This window comes from Sparus aurata, chromosome 3, assembly GCF_900880675.1.
Source record: "Sparus aurata chromosome 3, fSpaAur1.1, whole genome shotgun sequence".
Lineage (NCBI taxonomy): Eukaryota > Metazoa > Chordata > Actinopteri > Spariformes > Sparidae > Sparus > Sparus aurata.
Window position 1 is genome coordinate 8,085,096 of NC_044189.1, and position 18,905 is coordinate 8,104,000.

Below are 18,905 nucleotides of genomic sequence, written 5' to 3' on the forward strand. Positions count from 1 at the left end.
TTCAGTCGGTTTCTAATGGTGATCAAAACTCTCATCATCTTTGATTATTTGTCATTTTCAAATAGTACGTAGCACAATTAGCCCTATTTTAGGAACAAGTAACATTAAACATAGGCATTATACTGTATATGTACATATTAAACTGACAAAAGATCAGTTAAAACATAGAATATCAGGAAAATCCCTAAACCCTATAAAAATAAAGGCATCAAAATAAGTAAAAAGATAAATCTTTTAGTTCCTTGAAAAGAAGATCACCCTAAAAAATTCAATAAAAGCAGGAATTTGTTAGTGCGTTGATAGAAAATGAATCAGCAGCTGTTTTGATTAAAGAATTACTTACCCAGTTATCTGGTTCCAGCATCAGTTAATAAATATCTTTGTGTTTTGGACTGTAAGTTGGATAAAACAAGACATGTGAAGATTAAGTGGCAATTTTTAACTATATTCGGTCCTTTTATAGACCAATCAATCAACCCGTTAATTAACTTGTCTGTTTCTTCACTGTCAATTGAAATAATTATAAGCTACCCTTCTATGTGTATTATATGTGTTATCGAATTATTATGTATTCAGTAATTATAAAAGAGAAATGGCATCAATAGCATTACAAAGTACAGAGCAAACAGCACACTTGCCTCGATTTAGAGAATTTATTTGCCGTTTCTGAAATTCTGACACAGATTACAGTTCAATATTTCAGCTGATCATGTAAATTATCTTCTTTATACAGTAGCAGTGGCATGAAAATAAATATACATAAAAAATACAAAACAGAAAAAAATAATGCTTCCAAATATGGAAGAAAATTATCGAGAACTGTGTGTTGCCTTGTTTTTTTTTTTTTCTTCTTCTTTTCAGCAGGCTTAAAAAAAATGAACGCTACAATATGTCGGGCAAAACAAAGTCACGAACAATCTCTTTTTGGAGTGAAGATCCTCTCTTAATAACTTACTTTTGAATAATATCAGATCATAAATTACAACTAACACTTCTGCTAAAAGAGATAACATGATATTATTCTTTCAGAGTCAACGAGATTTTATTGCACGTTCCAGAACCGTATGATGCAGAGCGCCAGTGGCTAAACACAGCTGCAGAAAGCCAGCGCCTGCTCCACCTAGTGGTCCTTCTTCAGAGTTAATGAAGCACTTCCTTAAACAGATTATTGTCTAGAAAAGGGACAAACAGCTTTGAGGGAAAAGAGATATGTACAAAGAATATATATATATATGGATCAGGCCGCCTTGGACAGGCACAAGACATTCACAGTTCTTCTCTACATGATGCATAAATACAAAAACATCTGTAATCATAGACTCTATAGTTTGTCCGGAGTGTTTGCAATAAAACAGCAATCACTTGTAGTCGAAAGAAGATTATGTGCTATCGTCGATGTGGGCCTGTTATTGCTGGTTGAACTCTCCAACGCTCCGTCTCTCCTGATCAGCGAGAGAAGTCCTTTAGTTAAGTTTGCAAACAGCAGATATAGATTAACACGAAACGAAAAGACGTTTGAAAAAACAAAAATAAAAGATATTATCGTACAGGAAATATATATATTTTTTTCATTGAATCTATTCAGGTATATTTATATAATATCATATTTACTAGGAAACATTTATAATATATGCAGAACTGTCTTATAATATAGAGAATGTTTGTGGTTGTTAAAAGATGGGAAACCCTTTGGTTTTGCAATAAAATATATGTAACTTTTTTTCTCTTCTACACAGTACAGTAAAACATTGATCTTCAGTTTACGAGGACAAACAGGTCAAAAGGAGTCTTTAAAGCGTACCATCAATAACAGTTTGGTCCGAGTGTACACCACTGAAATGCCGTTAATTTCTGAGTCCAAACTACAGATATGAAAATAAACAAAGATATGCCGCTGTCTAATCCAAAGTTGCTGATGCTTGAAGCGGAACGGTTAGCTTTTCTTGACCCTTGTTTCCTCAAGTGCAATTGAGCATTTACATGAAAACAACAGAAACAGTTTGAACATATGTAGACGTGTAACTGAAGGCATCCCCCCCCCAACAGCGAGCGCTCAGGTCGAAGAGCCCGAACGAGTGAAATGGATTTGCGGTTTTTCTGATGACGCTGCTGCTGCCGTTTCCAAACTGCCTTTTGAACCTCAGGCACTTCTCTTCACGTCACTTCACCAGTAGCTGCGAGGTCCCGCGTCCTCGGAGAGCGATGTTTAATGACCTCAGAGTGCTTCCATACTTGGCACACGTGTATTTCTTTTTTTTAATTTTGGGGCGGTTGAGGCAGAAGAGTAGGGCCTGGCCGTGTTGTAACGTGAGAGTACCCATCTGTACACTTTTCATGCACAAGATCCCCCAAAGGTTTTCATGTCCATCCTGTCAGTTAGATCCTCTCATCAGGGTGTGTAACGTCCCCCCCTCCCCGTACAGGCTGCTCCGGCGTGGTCCCCTCAGTCAAGAAATAAGACTCTAAAATCCAGAGATTTTGTCCTGGTTCTTGTGAGTTCCTCGGACAGACGGGTCAACAGTGTCGACGTTCACATGAAGGAGTGATCGGCTGGAGGCCCGTAGGAGAAGCCCGGGAAAGCTCCGGCCGCTTCCTTGACGCTGCTGGTCACAGTCGGGGCGTCGGTGCACAGAGAGGAGGACACGGGCAGGTGGGTGAACTCGGGGTCGAAGTGTCGGAGGTCTGTGGGACCGGACTGTGAAACCAAGCGGAGAGGACAGGATTTAGACATGTAAGGGAAATATTTGAAATGTTTTTTGTAAGGCATAATACCACTGTAGTTTGGTAATTGATGTTTTTAAGTTATCAATGATGCAAAAATGTGACGGTTATGCTGCCTTTTAGCGTTTTGTATATTTGAGGACCTGAGGCAGTTTTGACAGAACATCTCTGCAACACTTTTTTGACGATCAGTTAATTTTATAAGGCATTTTAAAGCATGAATGACAATAGTTTACTGGTTTTGTCTCCTTAAATGTGCATATTTGCTGGTTTTGTCTCTTATGACACTAAACTGAATATATATAAGCTTTTGGTTTATTGGATTTGAAAATCTCACGATAGACTGTGATTGGCATATTTCATTTCCAATCATTGTTGTGGGATTCCGCCACGTACCACTAGAGGGAGCTTGCGTCCCACCAGTGGAAAATGTGCTATAGACTGAGAAAAGTGGGTCACGGCCCGGGTTTGAACTTACCACTGAGGGGATGAATGGAGGAGTGATCTTCTTAGCCATCAGGTCCTCCCAGTTGATTGGAGAGAAGAAGGAGTGGTACTTGAGTTCAAGCTGGAGGAAGGAAGACATTTCCAGATTAGCAGGTTGATAGAACAATTTTAAAAAAAGAGCAACACATATCTTGTACAGTTCTTTCTTTGTGTCATGTGTTTCTTAAAAAAAAACAGCTGTGCACACTTACAAAATCATCCTTCACTCCCAGCCTCTGGGTCCGGTCCTTCTGCAGGAGCCCCTCGAGCAGCTCCCTGCCGGAGTTCGACACGTTGGGCTTGAGCACGGGAGACTTGTGCAGGATGTTGTTGTACATCTCAGCTGTGTTTCGACTGTAGAACGGGGGCTGTAAAGCAAAAGCAACAACAACAAGTTAAGTTTATTCAATGCGCGAATGAGCAGCAGAGTCACACGTGTAGGTATAAAGGGAGAGATTTAACTTACAAGTCCGTAAAGCATCTCGTAGAGGACGGATCCCAGACACCACCAGTCAACTGTGCGGTCGTACGCCTGCTTCTGGAGAACCTCTGGGGCCAAGTACTGCACGGAAAGAGACGAGAAAGAGTCAATACAAGTCAGACGATTACAACTGGCGGAGTGTGTGTGTGTGGTGAATCTAGAGATTTGTTGTGTACCTCAGGTGTCCCACAGAAGGTTGTTGTTGTACCGTTGGCCTCAACACCTTCTTTGCAGAGGCCAAAGTCTGTGAGGACAATGTGGCCCTGTGAGTCTAACAGGATGTTCTCGGGCTTCAGGTCCCTGTGATGGAAAAAAACAGAAAGAAGCTTTTAGAAAAATGCCTCCCGCCCTCCTTCAGTTCAGCTCAGCATTGATCATGTTAACAGAGTCCACTAGGAGGCACTGTAGGTCCGCTCATTACCTGTACACGATGTGCAGGGAGTGGAGGTAGCCAAGTGCACTTGCAATTTCAGCGGCGTAGAACCTGGCTCTGGGCTCCAGGAAGATCCTCTCTCTCTGCAGATGGTAGAACAGCTGGAGAGAAAAACAGACAAACATCCGTCAGCAACAACTCAGAACGCACTTTGATGTTCTTCTGACCCGATTCTGGCTCTGATTTCCGAGCGTTGTGAGGTTTGAACTCACCTCGCCGCCGTTGACGTAGTCGAGGACGAAGTAGAGCTTGTCAGTGGTCTGGAAGGAGTAGTGCAGCCCGACCAGGAAGGGATGCTTGATGTTCTTCATCAGCACGCTGCGCTCAGCCATGATGTGCTTATGCTGGATGGAACAAATTAAAGTTAATACGACATTTTTACATTACAAAACAGTGAGAAAGTGGATTGAGGTGTGATGTCTGAAAAGATAAAGACATAAAAGAACATCTAAAAGGTCTTACCTCTTTCTTCTTCATGATGATTTTCTTCTGGAGCACTTTGACAGCGTAGTATTTGGTCGACTCCTTGTGTCGAGCCAGCAGAACCTGAATTAAAACAAATAATTGAGTCAGTGACGGTGCTGACAGATATGAGGAAGTAAAAAAAAGAAGTCAGTTGTGTTCGAGAAAAGTTAAGTAAACACTCACCTTTCCAAAGCTGCCTTTGCCGATGATTTTGAGGTAGTCAAAATCACAGGGTTTGATCCTAACGCAGAGGAAGGGACAGATGGTTAGGAGTTTTATTTACACACCGTTTGTTTTAGAGAACTTTTGCTGACAGCGTTTGACATTTTAGATTTGTACAAGGCTACTTACTGAGTCTCCTCAGCCAGTGAACTGCGAGAATTTAGGTACTTCTGAAAGATAAGAAATGAGGAAGCGTGTCAATACATTGCTGTAGTTTGGTAAGAAAGTGAGTCATGTAGTCTGCGAACAGTTTCTGCCGCTTACCTGTCGGTCAAGAATGTCATCATTCTCAATCTCCTCGTTTTGATTCTCGTCAATCTTCAGGAAGTTGTTAACCTCAACACTGTGGGGGGGGGACACAAGAGCTTGGTCACAAGATGAACTTTAATCAGACATTATATTTTAACAATGTGGCTTTGTGTTCCCTTTTTTTTGGTTCAGTGCAATTCATGTGTTATTGAGTTTTGCGGCACAGGGAAGTCACGGGATCCACAGGAGTTCGCACGACTGAAAAGCTGAATGAACGCTCCCTGCTGCGGTGTGAGCGACTGAGACGGGTCAAGTTTAACAGTTTGACCTGTCTGAGAAAGAGCTTAAGCCTCTGACCCGCTACAGGAGGGTTCAGGTGGCTCTGCAGGACTCAGAGGTCCAGCTCGGGCGCCCTTTACGGAGCATCTGGAGGGAACAGATGCAGTGTCCCAGGTATTTTTTCCGCCACACCCGACCTGGATGTCGGGACACCGTGAGGGGTCGAGCCGTGTATCATGTAATAACTGAATTACCGGTTTATCCTCGTCTAGGGGACAGAGGGGATTTGTGGAAAGGTGATTAGGCGGCAGCAGCAGAGGAGGAGGAGGAGGAGAGGTTGTTAGCAGGCTTGTCATGAAAGGACTATTCTTACCCTGGCTTCTCGGACCGAGATTACACTGTTCACAGAATGTCCTGCCAAACTCAGGTGGCTGATGGGATTGGACCCTGATCATGAATGGGCTAATGATCAGAAATAAACACTAGAGCCGGGAAGTGACCCCGTGCCAAGAGGATGCTCCCTGTGCCACACTCATGTAATATGTTCCTTTCTAAATAGCAAACACTCACTGTTGGCAGATGTGCGGGGTCGACACCAGCTTCTGGATGAAGTCGTTCAGCCCCATCTTCCTCTCCTTGATGAAAGCTGCAGATGGAGAGAGGAGGGAAGAAGTCAGCGTGATGATGAAGATGATGATGATAAAGACTCACTCACCTCACATGATGCAAAAAAACATTTAGTCTTTGATTAGAGGAGAAACATGTCTGTTGGAGCTGTAATCCGCTGTTTTTTTTTTTCGCGTGTTGTGCACAGACCCCTGATGCTGCGGGCTTACGGGTTATGCAACCACTTGGGTCTCTCGTTCAGATACCAACAGCGGTGGCCAACAAAGCATTTTCCATCCCAGATTCCCAGCGCAGCGCAATAAATTAGTTAGGAGATTTTTTTTTTCTCTCTCTTTAAAGCAGATTAACACTCAATTAAAGGCGATTTGTGTGACATTTCCATGTAAGTGGAGCGGAAAAGACTTTGCACTCTTTTTTTAATTTGATCTCTTGGCTGCTCACGAATCAATGAACACGTTCAACTTGCGTCACTAATCGATACATCAGCAGGTTAAGTCATCACTATGGATTCTGATAATTGTATTTTTTAAATTATTATTATTATTATTATTATTATTGTTATTATTATTATTATTATTATTTTCTCTCACCGGTGAGCACGGCGACAATCCCCCTCATTTTGCAGTAAGTAAGATCACATCCAGCCTCGGTCACAGCCATGTTGAGCAGGCAAGAAAAATATCCAATAAAAAGCACGAAGAAGAAGAAGGAGAAATAATCAATAATAGTCCGTCTGTGTGTGTGTCAGTGGTCCGCTCCTACACGCATGTCCTCCGGCCGCGCTGCGCTCTGTGTCGCCGCTGCTCACAGTCAGCCGGCTCATATATACGGACCACGTGGTGCTCGAGGGGGAAGGCGACGCCCACTTTGTCGTCAACCGCGTCTCCACGGCAACTGCTAGGGGGGGGGGGCGTGACGTCACGGGATTCCGCCGCAGCCATATCTGCCTTGCAGGAGGCGGGGGATGACGAGGAGGTCTCACCGCAGAGGAGGAGGATGATGAGGGGGGGGGAGGAGGAGGGGGAGGAGGGAGAGCTCACCCACCTCCTCCTCCTCCTCCTCCTCTTCATCGTTTTCTCTCAATGGAAAGCTCCCACTGACTGTAATCACCGTGCACACAAAGGGACTTAAGTCAGATATCAAAAGCGGGGGAATGAACTGCCATCACATGAAAAGACAGTCGCTCAGGCTTTGTCTGATGTCTTGCAGACCCCCCAAAATGAGAGGCGGGATCGCTTTATTTTGAAAGGGCGTCGAGAAATGTATGTCACGACTGCTGCATCTCGGCGTCAGCCTGCAGTTTCTGACCCAGATCATCCACATAGAAGCTACAGAAATACATAATTTTTTTTTTTTTAAAAAAGGAAAAAAACAACAATCCTATTTAAACAATCCTGTATCTAAATCCGTGCGATTTGCTGAAATCTCCATGTGCTGCATTCTGAATAATTAGTGGATTTTGGATGGGGGTCAAGGTCCTGAAGGTGACTTTGCACGGCAGAATTATATAAATTTGGAGAAGCTCACATATGACATCATGCTCCCTTAAGCCGCATCAGTAATCAGTCCAGCTGTCAGAGATGTGGTCCACTGACCCTTTAAGTTACGTAACTGTGCCACAATGCAGATAGCTATACTGCCCGAGGAGGAGGCAGAGTGAGTCGCACTGAACGTTTTCCAGTCAGGGAAAGTGATTCTGTGACTGTCGACTGAAGTGGAGATCGCTCACAGAGCAGTCGAGGCTTTGAGATGAGGGTTAGAACGGTCTGTGATAAGGACAAATCATTTCTCTCGTCACGGCTGCTTTCAGCAGTGGAAAGTAAATACAAGTATTTTATTTCAAAGTTCATTTATTTGTCACAACTCTTCATTTATCTGACTACAAATTACAAGGAAACATAATACTATTTTAGTCTAGATTAATCAATAATGACATTAATCTTTAGGTGCAGCTCTTCTAGTTGTTGATAAAACTCTCCCACATCATATAAAACAGGTGAACAAGCCTCCAATAAGCAGCTACAGCAGTAAAGGCTGCACATGATCAAATAATATGATTTTATAAGTACAGGGCTGCACCTAATCGTTGTTTTCATTTCCTTCTTTTTAATTAATTGACTAATTGTTTTGCCTTTTAAGCATTAGAAAATAAGGAAAGCCCAAATGGACGTCTTCAAATGTCATGTTTTTGTTCGGCTAGCGGTCCAAAACCTAAACGCGAGAGGGCTGCCACGCCAGTGACCACAGTTCAAGGCTGAGTTTCAACATTTGCAAGTGACAAACCACTAGAGATTGTAGAATGCCCCTTGGGACAATTTCCAGATGTGTTTGTGACGACTGAAGCAGGTATTTTTTTTAGCCTCCACGTGAACTTCCCCTCACCAAAACCATGTATTTTTGGCCTAAACCTATGAAAACCATAAGACACACAACAATGAAATGGAAAACCACCAACATGTATTCTGGTGACTGGGTGAAGGTTATTGGATTATCAAAAGTTGCATTTAATTTTCTGTGGTACTGTATATACTATTCAGATTATTGACTGATCGCTGCTGCAGCTCTGCTACTTTCACTTCCGTAAACGATCCGAGTGCTTGTTCCACTTCTGTTCTTTTTGAAAAACACCTGCTGCGCTCCTCAGAGGTTCACTCAGCTGAGCTCTGACAGGCGGGGGAACTCTGGGGTTTTGCCCCCCAGTTTGACATGTGACAGTCATGCTTGATTTAATGGAAGTGAGACAATCGCAGGGCCGAGAGTTCTTGAATTGCTGAAAGAGGAAGTTGAGCGCCTGAACTGTGGCGTAGAGCTCAAACAGATACCAGCCGGTGTGAAGCCATCTAGTAGTGAATCATGTCACAGGACCCGGGCAGGCTCAGCGGCCCGGCTTCATCTCATTACACACCGAATCCCGCCAGATCCAGTTACATGTCAGCGACACCTCTCACCGGGCTTTGCGGGGGGCTTTTTTCTCACCTCAATTATTCAAGTGTGTCATGTTGTCATCTCTGGTAACGCCTGAAATAAAGATGATTTGGGTTGTTCCCTCTAGCAAGTGTTACTCCTCTTTTGGTTTTGATTTGCATAGTCACTGTTGTAATGGAACAGAAAGTCGGGCGGCTTAGAGAGAAACACAGCTGGTCGAGGTGGTATTTCCCCTTTTTGTACATGATGCTACAGATCGATCGTGAAGTGTGAAAGCGGTCCACGTCAGTCCAATCTGAGCCCTTTTCCTGTTGTGATGCTGAGTCGTCTCTGTCAGTTTCTTTCTGCCTCTCTGCAATTGCCCTTTTAGCACCAGAGTGCTCAGGTTTTATTTAGCTGCCCTGCTTTTCCATCCTGCTTGTCCAGTCTTGTGATTGATGCTGAGCAGACAGCCAGTGTTTCCGCTCGCTCGCTGACAAGCAGTCATGTGAGTCACCTGCCGGCACGTCCACTAAAAGCCTTTCCAGCCCTCGCAGGGAGCCGTCGATCACGACTCCCCAGCCTCAGCGTGGTGCCACATGACTACAGGCCCCCTTCTGGGGCTGCAGGTCGGCGTGTGAGCAGCATTTGAAATGAACCCCAGCTTGTGCCTCTGAACGCTGCATTCGAGACACCGAGCCAAGAATCCGATTCTTCTGAAATATAAACACTAGACGATCTCTGAAAACACTGCAGTAACGCATTTGTTTTGCTACTGCGGGTCAGCTGGAACAGGTTGTAAACACAGCGCTGACACATCATCACCCTTTATTTTATTATGTTAGCAAACATTTGCTCATTCGCACATCTCACGGTATCACGTTGGTGTTGTGTTTGTGTCTGTCCACTCTTTTTTTGGTCTCCACCGTCTCCTGAGAGAAATATCTGCCTCTAAATGTTCAACTGTGTTCACTTGTTAGCTGCTGTTTGTGTCTGTCGGCTGTTTGATGCTGAAGAGGTACTGTACAGTGTGTTTTTACAGATTCTCCCTCTAAAAACAGCTGTTGTGGTCAAAAATTAGGCTATGAGAGCGATGTGAGAGTGAACCACAGCAGTAATGTCGCAGCCAGACAGCTAAACTATCAGCTGAAACTCCCTCTGAAGCGCTGTATAACGAGGGAACTGTAGGTTTAAATGATAATTCACCACTAAGAATGAGCTCTGTCGTATTGTCGTTCACATTGTGATTTTATACACTGTCGTACAAACACTGATCACGGCCTCTTTTGGTACTCTTCTAACCATCTGGGTGAAAAAATTGTCAGTGTTGCAGGATAAACATGTATTTAACTTCAGCTTGCTGAAAATGTCCTTGCTGTTTTTGTAAAAGATGATGTGGATGTGGTGTTTTGGATTGGTAACTGTCAGTATACACATAATAACAGGAGTGCTGAACGAAAACACAACTTGTAAAATAAGGAGAAATACCAAAATACATTCTAAAAATACTCCGTTACCAGTGAAAGTCCTAAAATCTAACATAACAAATCTAAATATTGTCAACAAAATGGCTCCTTTCAGTGTTTTGTATTGTTGTAGATTATTAAATGATTCTGTGTGTTTTTTTTGGCCTTTTATGGCTTTATTGATAGAACAGCTGAAGACATGACAGGAAACAGGGAGAGAGAGAGAGGGGGAGTGACACGCAGCAAAGGGACCCAGGCCGGGACTCGAACCCAGGTCCGCTGTAGAGCCTCAGCACATGGGACGCGCGCTCCACCAACTGAGCTAAACGGCGGCCCAAATGATCCTGTTTGTATCACTAATGAATGCATGTGAGAGCATTTCACATTTTCACATTTCAGCATTTCATTGTATACGACTGGGCAGATTAGCAGGATGCTGATGCATCACGTTGACGAAGGTTCGCCGTCATCCAGGTCACTGTAATTCTAGCTGCTGTGTCGTAGGCGACTGCACGTGTTCCCGTTTCTTGAAGACGTTTCACCTCTCGTCCAGCTCTGCGTGGGAGTGTCCTCACAGAGTCGTGAAGGTCACACGTGAAGTCAGACTTTCAGAGTCGATGGGGCCACATGTGAGACGCTGACTCAAACTGCATGCGTGTGGGTCGTTGGGTGCGTCACCAAGAAACTGAAACACGTCTGGTTGCCTACGATACAGCAGGAAGTCATGCATCATGTATAAGCTTTTCATATGACTTCTATGTTAAAAAGTAACTAGTAACTCGGGCTGGGCAATGAATCAATCAATCATTATATTGTGATAAGTGTTCATTACAGTAAAGTTATGTCATTTTTATGAACTTACCAGACTGTTCTACTTGTTCTAATACTTGCATCTACCCACTTATTTAATATATCCACATTACTGATGATTATTTGTCATAAATTTAACTTTTTAAAACATTTTAGTCATTCCTACAACAGTGCCACAATATTATATCAAGGAATTTGGTCAGAAACATGACTTTATCGCCCAGTTCTAGCCTTAATTAACTTTATTAACTAGATTTTAAAGCATCAAGATCAATATTGCATTGTGTGGCCTTATCGCTCAGCCCTTTCACAAATGCAGTTGAGAAAAAGTATAAAGTGGCACAAAAATGGAAATACTCCAAAAAAGTAAGCTTAATTAGATTCCACTACTGTATTCTGGTCTTTATACTGTATACGCCAACAATAACAAGACATATGTCATTTCCATATTTATTTGGATTAATAAAAGAAGCTTCAACTTTGGAGAAAAAAGATAAAAATCTGTATTACTGTGCAGCAGAGCGAATATGTTTCTAACAGATGGTTCGAAAAGTCTCTAAGGATCCTGTGTATTCTGTCAGAACAGTGTTAAGAACGGTTAAATGAGACACTGCCGGGTGTTTGTTCGTCCCAAAAAAAAAATTGGATGCTTCGCTCTTTGACTCAGATATAAAAGGTAAAAAAGAAACTAGATTTCTACCTGCCTTGCTGCCTTGCTGCCAGTGTTGTAGGTGGGAGGCAGCAGAAGGTGGATGAGTGAGTCATAAAGGCAAACAGGTCCTCAGCGACCAACTGTGGGACTGGCAGGAAGGCTGCCGGCTAATGAGGATGGAGGATCTCTAATTACACTGTAGGTCTCGTTGACCGGCTCCCAGGAGCGATCGCGGCCTTGCGAGTTTCACACCCACGCTGTCACGCCAGCTTCAACGGCCTCAGATCTCCGCAAACATCACATCTCCCTCCAGTTCCTCTTTTCTGTTTGAGCCTCCCGCCTCCGTCGTCCTCTCACACACTCCTGGCACTTAGCATTACTCATATGGGGAGCCGCATAGGTACAGACCGGAGGTGGCGGCCCAGTCCGACAGCGCCGCAGTGCAGCCTCGGGGCCCCCAGCGAGTGGGAGCAGGTTTTGGCTCATGAAACCAGAGCTTGAATTACAACCATCTTTGTTTCCCCTCCTCAATTCCCAGGCAGGAGATGAGAAGTGTTTTTTTTTTTTTTAATTTTCTCTGCAGGGATTAGATGGCTGCTCATGTGCCTGCTTCTTCAGATAAAACGACAGAAGAAATGTTTGCTCTTTTATGTGCTGCTCAGACGCACTCTGCTGCCAGTTTGTAACAAATGGTGCGTCGCTTTAATATGCTGCCAAGCAAGAGGGATGATCCAGCCTATTTCCAAACCTCAAAGCCTCTATTAATTATATTAACGTGACTGCTATTACTGCGATAATTACTATCATCATGGTGAGCTGCACTCCTCCAGTCTAACACTCTTCTGCTGCATGCGACTCCATACAGCAGGTTCGCCGCTGAGCTATAACGGTTCAGTGGAGAGGAAGCAGATAAAAAAAGACGTTTTCATTCAGAGCACCAGGCTCTCATTCACTAACCGCACCTCCCATTTATAGGCCAGACATCATGAATCAGTGGCCAGTGGTGACTTCTGTTATCGGATGCAGTTCCCTGTTTCTCTTCTCTTGCCTGCATCGTGATCATATGAAATGTGACGGGCGGAATAAAGCTTTAAGCTCTAGCGTGTGAAGTGAGCGGTAGATAAAGCCAACACGCTGCCACCAAGTTAATAGTTTGATGTGGTTTGCTGAGTGTTGACGGCATCGCAAATCCAGCGTGAACCCTCACGAGGGTCAGTTATCTCTGTGAAATATTCATCTGGAAAACATCCACTGAGAATCAATTGACTGTGACAGCTGGAAGCAAAACCAATTAATGAAGTGTGTGAAGCGGTTTGGATGGTGATGACAGCAATCAGCTCTGTTATATAAATTATAACCAGATGACAATTTGTGGCCTTGCATGTCCGGCCCATCGTCAGCAGCAACCAGAAACAAGATGCGGGTGATCTTACATGTGGCGTGCATGGAAATTTCCCAAACAGCCATCGTGTTTTTCCAAATTGGAAGCGGGCAGTAAGAGCTCACTGAGTGGCGTCTTTATTGAGTTCAAATGTGAGGGCGAGTAGTTGGTTAAAGTCTGATCCAATCACCTCCAAAGCCACTTTGGTCTGTGCCCAACTGTGACGCCCCTAATCCAAGCAGACACCTACTGAGCTTCTCCCGACGTCGATGAGTGAAGTTCAGTTTACGGGAAGGCTTTGTGAGGCCGTGGCTAACACCCAGAAACACAAACATTTGGCGACAGTCTCAACCAAGATCCCAGAGCAGTACCAATTTTGCATTGTTGCCAATTTGTGTAACTACATCACATGATGCACAGGGGCCTAAAAAGTCTTTCAACCCTTTAGTTTATTGTGAAAAAAGCAGCTGTAAAACACAGGATACATTTTTTTTTAGCCTTCCAACCCCAACGCAATGATATAATCGGATCCATTTGATCGAATGACATTTGGAAAGTTCAGAAGAAATTGAAGTAGCGAGGGAGCTAACACGGAAGTTAGCCGACTCAGCCAGTGGAAGTCTCCAGTGTTTACGCTCTGTTGGCTGCACAGTGTTGAAGATCTGAGTAATTTTATACCCTGGAAGTGAAACTGTTTTTAGCCTCATACACCACTGAGATATAGAAATGACTGGGACTTGTGAATCCGTGTCTTAGATCATGATGATGATATGTTGCAATTTGTTAACATAGGAAATAGCTAGCCTGACTCTGTGTGATGCTCAGGGCGTGCACGGTTTAGGTTTGTGGATGAATAACTGCTACCTGTAGATTAAGGTGAAGGAGGTTAGCCCCGGAGTTGGCGACAACTGCGACCAAGAGACCGAGGCTCACATACGAAGGAATACCTCCTCCCCAAAAAGTGTGAAAAACAAGAAGTAGTGCAAACTGTTTCTTAATTTTTCTTGGTCGGGCACAGAAACTCCCTGGAGTCTCATCATCACCGTATCTGTACGTTCTATAGGCAAAAGTTGAGACTCCAGGACGATAACTTTGGTTCTTAAACGGCTCAAAGGCAGATTTTGTTTCCCCCCCCTCGTCAGTCTTCATGCTAAGCTATGCTAACCTCCTGCGAGCTCTTGCTTTATATTTACCGTATGACACGAGAGTGGTGTCAATATTCTCGTCTAACTTTGGGCAATGAATCACACAATCATATTTCCCTAATGTGTCAGACTCTTCCCTTAACATGTGGAGCTATTACATAAACCCCTTCTTTTCCGTGTGTGTGTGTGTGTCCATGGGAACAAAACAGTTTATCGGGCTGTCACTGAATGCCAAAATCATCCGATCCTCTCAGTCCTGGTGACATTGTCAAGGTCCCGGCAGTCGCTTTCATCCTCCCGTGTGACAAATGAGATGAAAAGCGACAGAGAGAGGTTCGAGGCTCTGTGACATAACAAAATTACCCGGGACAGACGGAGGAGTGCCAGACGTTTGCCTTTTTTATTACATTTGGCATCCTGTGGTTTGTGCGGCCAAAAAAGCAAATCCAAGTGGTTGCCGATGACGTCAAAGCAAATGGAGAGAATGTGAAAGGGAGGAGGCAGCCGAATAGTTAATAAACAAATAACAGTCACGTGATTGAATCGGCAAACAACAGGGGACGATATTAAGGTGATTGAGCTGTCGGCTGCGAGCAAATCTGTGAACCTGCGATACAGCAAAAGTTGCACGTCTTCAGGTGCATCCTCCTCTGCTGTGGTGCCGAGAGGCTGCACAATAATCCCCAATCTCATAACACGACGGTGAATTAAAGCAGCACCTACCTATGAAGGATTTCTTGCCGGTCTTCATGTCCTCCTACGTGTCGGATTATATTAGCTGTCGGGGCCAGTGGGGTCTCTGATGAACGAGCGTCTGTCTAGCTGCCGAGCGTCCAGGTGATGGAGTGCGTGGAAAAAAAAGATGTAGTCCTGTAAATGTGCCTCCCTCCCCTTCTCCGTCTTCGCTCTCGCAGTGACTCTCGCTGCAGCTCTGGTCAGAAAAACTCTTCGATTCACAGGCAAATAACTTTCCCCGCAGCACTTCCCTCTTCCCTCTGCCGCTTCTTCCTCTTATCGCCCTGCCTGCGCCGAGAGAAAAGAGCTGAAACCAAATATCGGTGACGCACCTGCTTCTCCTCCTCTATGCACCCCCAGCCCCCCCTCCCTCCCTCCCTCCCCGCCACCTCCACCCTCATCTGTTCTTTTATCCACCTGGAGAGCGTCGAACACAACAAAAGCAGGTGTCTGGTTACGGCTCCCGCGAGTGTGGGAGTCCCGCCGGAGGGGAAGCCGGTCTCCATGACACGGGAACCACCTGAGGAACACAAGCAGCAGCAGCAGCATCACTGAGGAGTGAAGCTGCTGTCACACTGAATTATGATTTAATTGCTTTGGCAGCGCAGAAAAGTGAACTACAATCATACTTTATTTGATTTACGTAGGATGTAAGATGTGATAAATCCATTACTTATGTTGACAAGCTGAAAAAAAACGACAGCCTCATGAAAGATCAGCACTGACGGCCTCAACAACGTCAAAGATAATCCCAAAGGAAGTCAGTATTCGCATTGTATCATAAGGCGTTTATATTATTTTGTCCACCCTCTGTGTACTTCCACACGCTGCTTCCGTTTAGAGCTGCAGTGATTCAATGATTAACTGATTAGTCGAATTGTTTCTGTCATTTTTTGAGCAAAAATGTCAAACATTTGCTGGTTTCAGCTTCTTAAATCTAAGAATTTGCTGCTTTCTTTGATATTTATAATATTAAATGAAGAGTCTTTTGGTTTTAGACAAAAGAAGCAATTTGAAGGCGTCACTTTAAATTGTTAGAAGCATTTTTCCCATTTTCTTGACATCTTACAGACTAATTATCGTCTAATTATCATATAAACAGGTTTATCAACAATGGTAACTATTGTTAGTCGCAACCCACATTCAGTTTTCTTTTGTTTCTGTTAAAGGGGCTCTATGCGACAAAATTTACCAATTTACATGTCATTCACTTTTTATCCGCCATATGTAAGCAGATTGTAACGCAGGATCTTCCCCATTTCTCTCGGTTGACCGAGTGTCTCGTCTTGATGCCGCTCGCAGATCTGCTAACAGATAGCAGCAGTGGCTAATGTTAGAAATCCGCTAACATAAACAAACAATCTGCTTCCACAGAGCCTCTTTAAGTTTACAGCAGACAAGTTATACAGGCAAACTGTAAAATGCGATGCAGTAGACCGTATAAATTGGTTGGAAATAAGTGTAAAAGTCAGTATTATGTGTCTTGGTGAGACGTTGCTCTACCTGAACCGCTTCAGTGGTCCCTTTAAAGGTTGATATCAGTTTGCAGCGCACCTGTACACCTGCAGGTATTAACATGTCATCTGTATCTGAACACAGTATCTGGATAATGACACCTGATGCATCGGCTTTTGTGTTTGCACCTGGTCTTATTGAGGCTTCTCTTCATCTCGATCCTGCCTACATGGTGATCGGATTTCAATATGCAAACTCGTTAGTCAGGCCTGGAGGGCATGTCAACAAACATGGTGCTTCCCAGGTCATTTATTATTAAATCACTTTCTGCCCCAGCTACTTTCAGCTTTTGTGGGGCTCGCTTGCTCTGCTCATACAGGGTCAAGTCATGGTGAACGCAAGCTAAGCTGGATATTCCAGACACCTGCCTACCTAGCAACACTTTCCAGCTCCTCCTGGGGGATCCCGAGGCGTTCCCAGGCCGGATGAAGTATGTATGTTACTGGTTCTACTCCCAGCTGCCTGGAAAACCTCCAGAGGGACGAGCAGCATCTCTACTCCGAGCTCCTTCTAAGAATCTCCACCTTAATGAGGTGAAGGGGTTTCTGTGCACTTGAGATATGTTGCCAGGTGACGTTGGCTCCTTGTAGATCTCCAAGGGGAAAGTGGTTCCAAGATAGGGGGACGACGAGCAATTTGAAGACCATATAAAAACAATTTTTAGAGACCTTAGAAAGGCCGACCTAAATAAATCAGTATCAGTTTAAATCTAGGCTGTATTTTGAATATTTCCACCCCTTAGCCTTGCTGTCTGACAGCCCCTTCCAACAAGAATGGCTATTAAATGCTATTTAAACGGCTCTATCTGTGCAGCAAATTGACTTGGACATACCCTCAAGGACATGAGACCCGGATTTGGAAATGCCCCAAAAAACAAGAACAGAAGAAACAGCAAGTGATCAGCCTCAGCTTTGGTATCTTGATTCTCGCAGCCCGTTCATTCTGCCTTCATTGATACTGAATCAGAAGCCTCTGACGCACGGATTCGTGTCCTGCTGCTGAACTCAAACCTCGCAGCAAAAATGAAACGGCTCCCACAGCCGACTAACAAGCATTATTCAAATTTCAAAACCTCAAAGGGTCAAGGAGAGTTTATAATTGTTTTGCATTGAAATGAAGTGGGAAAGGGAACTGGGCGTTCTCCTTTTAAAATCTTCCACTGAGTCATCTTATATCTGCAGCCCTGTGTTGAAACGCAGCGACTTCGCCAACAAACATATTTTCTCAGCCTGCTCATCACCTTGTGAACAACACGGCATGACACGGTTCACAGGGAAAGTGAAAATAAATACAGATTGATATCCTGTAACTTGAGTAACGACTGCAGGGATGTTTTTTTTTTTTTTTTTTGATAGCCTGAGTGCTTCACAATGAGGCTGAAGCACTGAAATAATATGTGACTGGACAGATTTGCATGTAATTTAGATTAGGGAAGGAGGAGAGCAGGGATATGTAACACGGATATGAGGGAGTGTGAGCCGGAGTGACGCAGCTGCATGTGACATGTGATTGTCACTCGCAGTCTTTGGCTTCATTGTTGAGGAGTCGACACAGAAATGAGGGAGACGATTACCGGTATTTGCTGTCTTATTGTCCCGTCGGACACAAACAGTAAAACCTAATTTTGTCTTTTTGTTTGACTCACCTTTACTTCACCCCGGTTAACTGAGCGGTACTATGTGAAGGAAAGTTGGCTGCTGTGGGGATGATTTAAGCAAAATCTAAAAAGTTGGAGAGAAAGACTGGTTAATGTTGAATAATGCCGTCATGATCAGTGGATTAAATAAACTCTCGTATCTGTTAAATATGAATCCGAAGCCAGGAGAGCCAGGCTAGCGGTTTACCTCTGTTTACAGTCTTTATGCTAAGCTAAGCTAACTGGCTGCTGGCTGTAGCTTCACATATAATGGACACAAATGAGCAATTAACGCATTTCCCACATTTCTAGACTGTTTAGTCCATCAAAACAATTATCAACTAGTTGCATGTTCCCAAATATTACATATTTTAAACTGCTGTAGGTGTTGTTTTAGCTCACTTCCTGTCCGCTTTGCCATTAGCATTCCCCTCCCTCCTTTCTTTTTAGGAGGCAGCTCTCTTTGCCCCTTCCTTTTCTTCAAGCGTTTTTCCTTGCTTGGCCTGGTAACTTTCCCTGTTTATCCATTGCCGCTGTAGAAACCAGGACAGGAGGGTTCTGCTCCCTGTGACAGGACCGCCTCTTTATGGAGCTCTCTGTCCTGATTGGATAAAGTAGGCAGGGATACCAGAAAACCTTACTGAAATTGCAGTTGCGGTACGATTCAGATTATCAGAGGGAATGATCATTTTTGCATC

The 18,905-nt window shown here is 44.0% G+C and overlaps 1 protein-coding gene across 2 annotated transcripts; it reads right to left on the minus strand.

The window, feature by feature from the left end:
- Positions 1-638: 638 nt before the first annotated feature.
- LOC115578496 (serine/threonine-protein kinase Sgk1) lies at positions 639-15,373 on the minus strand. Of its 2 annotated transcripts, none has more exons than XM_030411485.1 (13): positions 15,045-15,373; positions 5,907-5,982; positions 5,073-5,151; positions 4,938-4,978; positions 4,770-4,827; positions 4,584-4,667; positions 4,334-4,465; positions 4,110-4,222; positions 3,865-3,988; positions 3,674-3,769; positions 3,420-3,575; positions 3,200-3,289; positions 639-2,695 (listed from the first exon to the last, which is right to left on the minus strand). In XM_030411485.1, the coding sequence occupies exons 1-13, from the start codon at positions 15,070-15,072 to the stop codon at positions 2,531-2,533; spliced, it is 1,242 nt and encodes a 413-aa protein (XP_030267345.1). In that variant the 5' UTR covers positions 15,073-15,373; the 3' UTR covers positions 639-2,530. The 2 variants fall into 2 exon arrangements, with proteins under 2 accessions (XP_030267345.1, XP_030267344.1); XM_030411484.1 differs by lacking the exon at positions 15,045-15,373 and adding an exon at positions 6,554-6,783.
- Between the last annotated feature and the right edge of the window lie 3,532 nt (positions 15,374-18,905).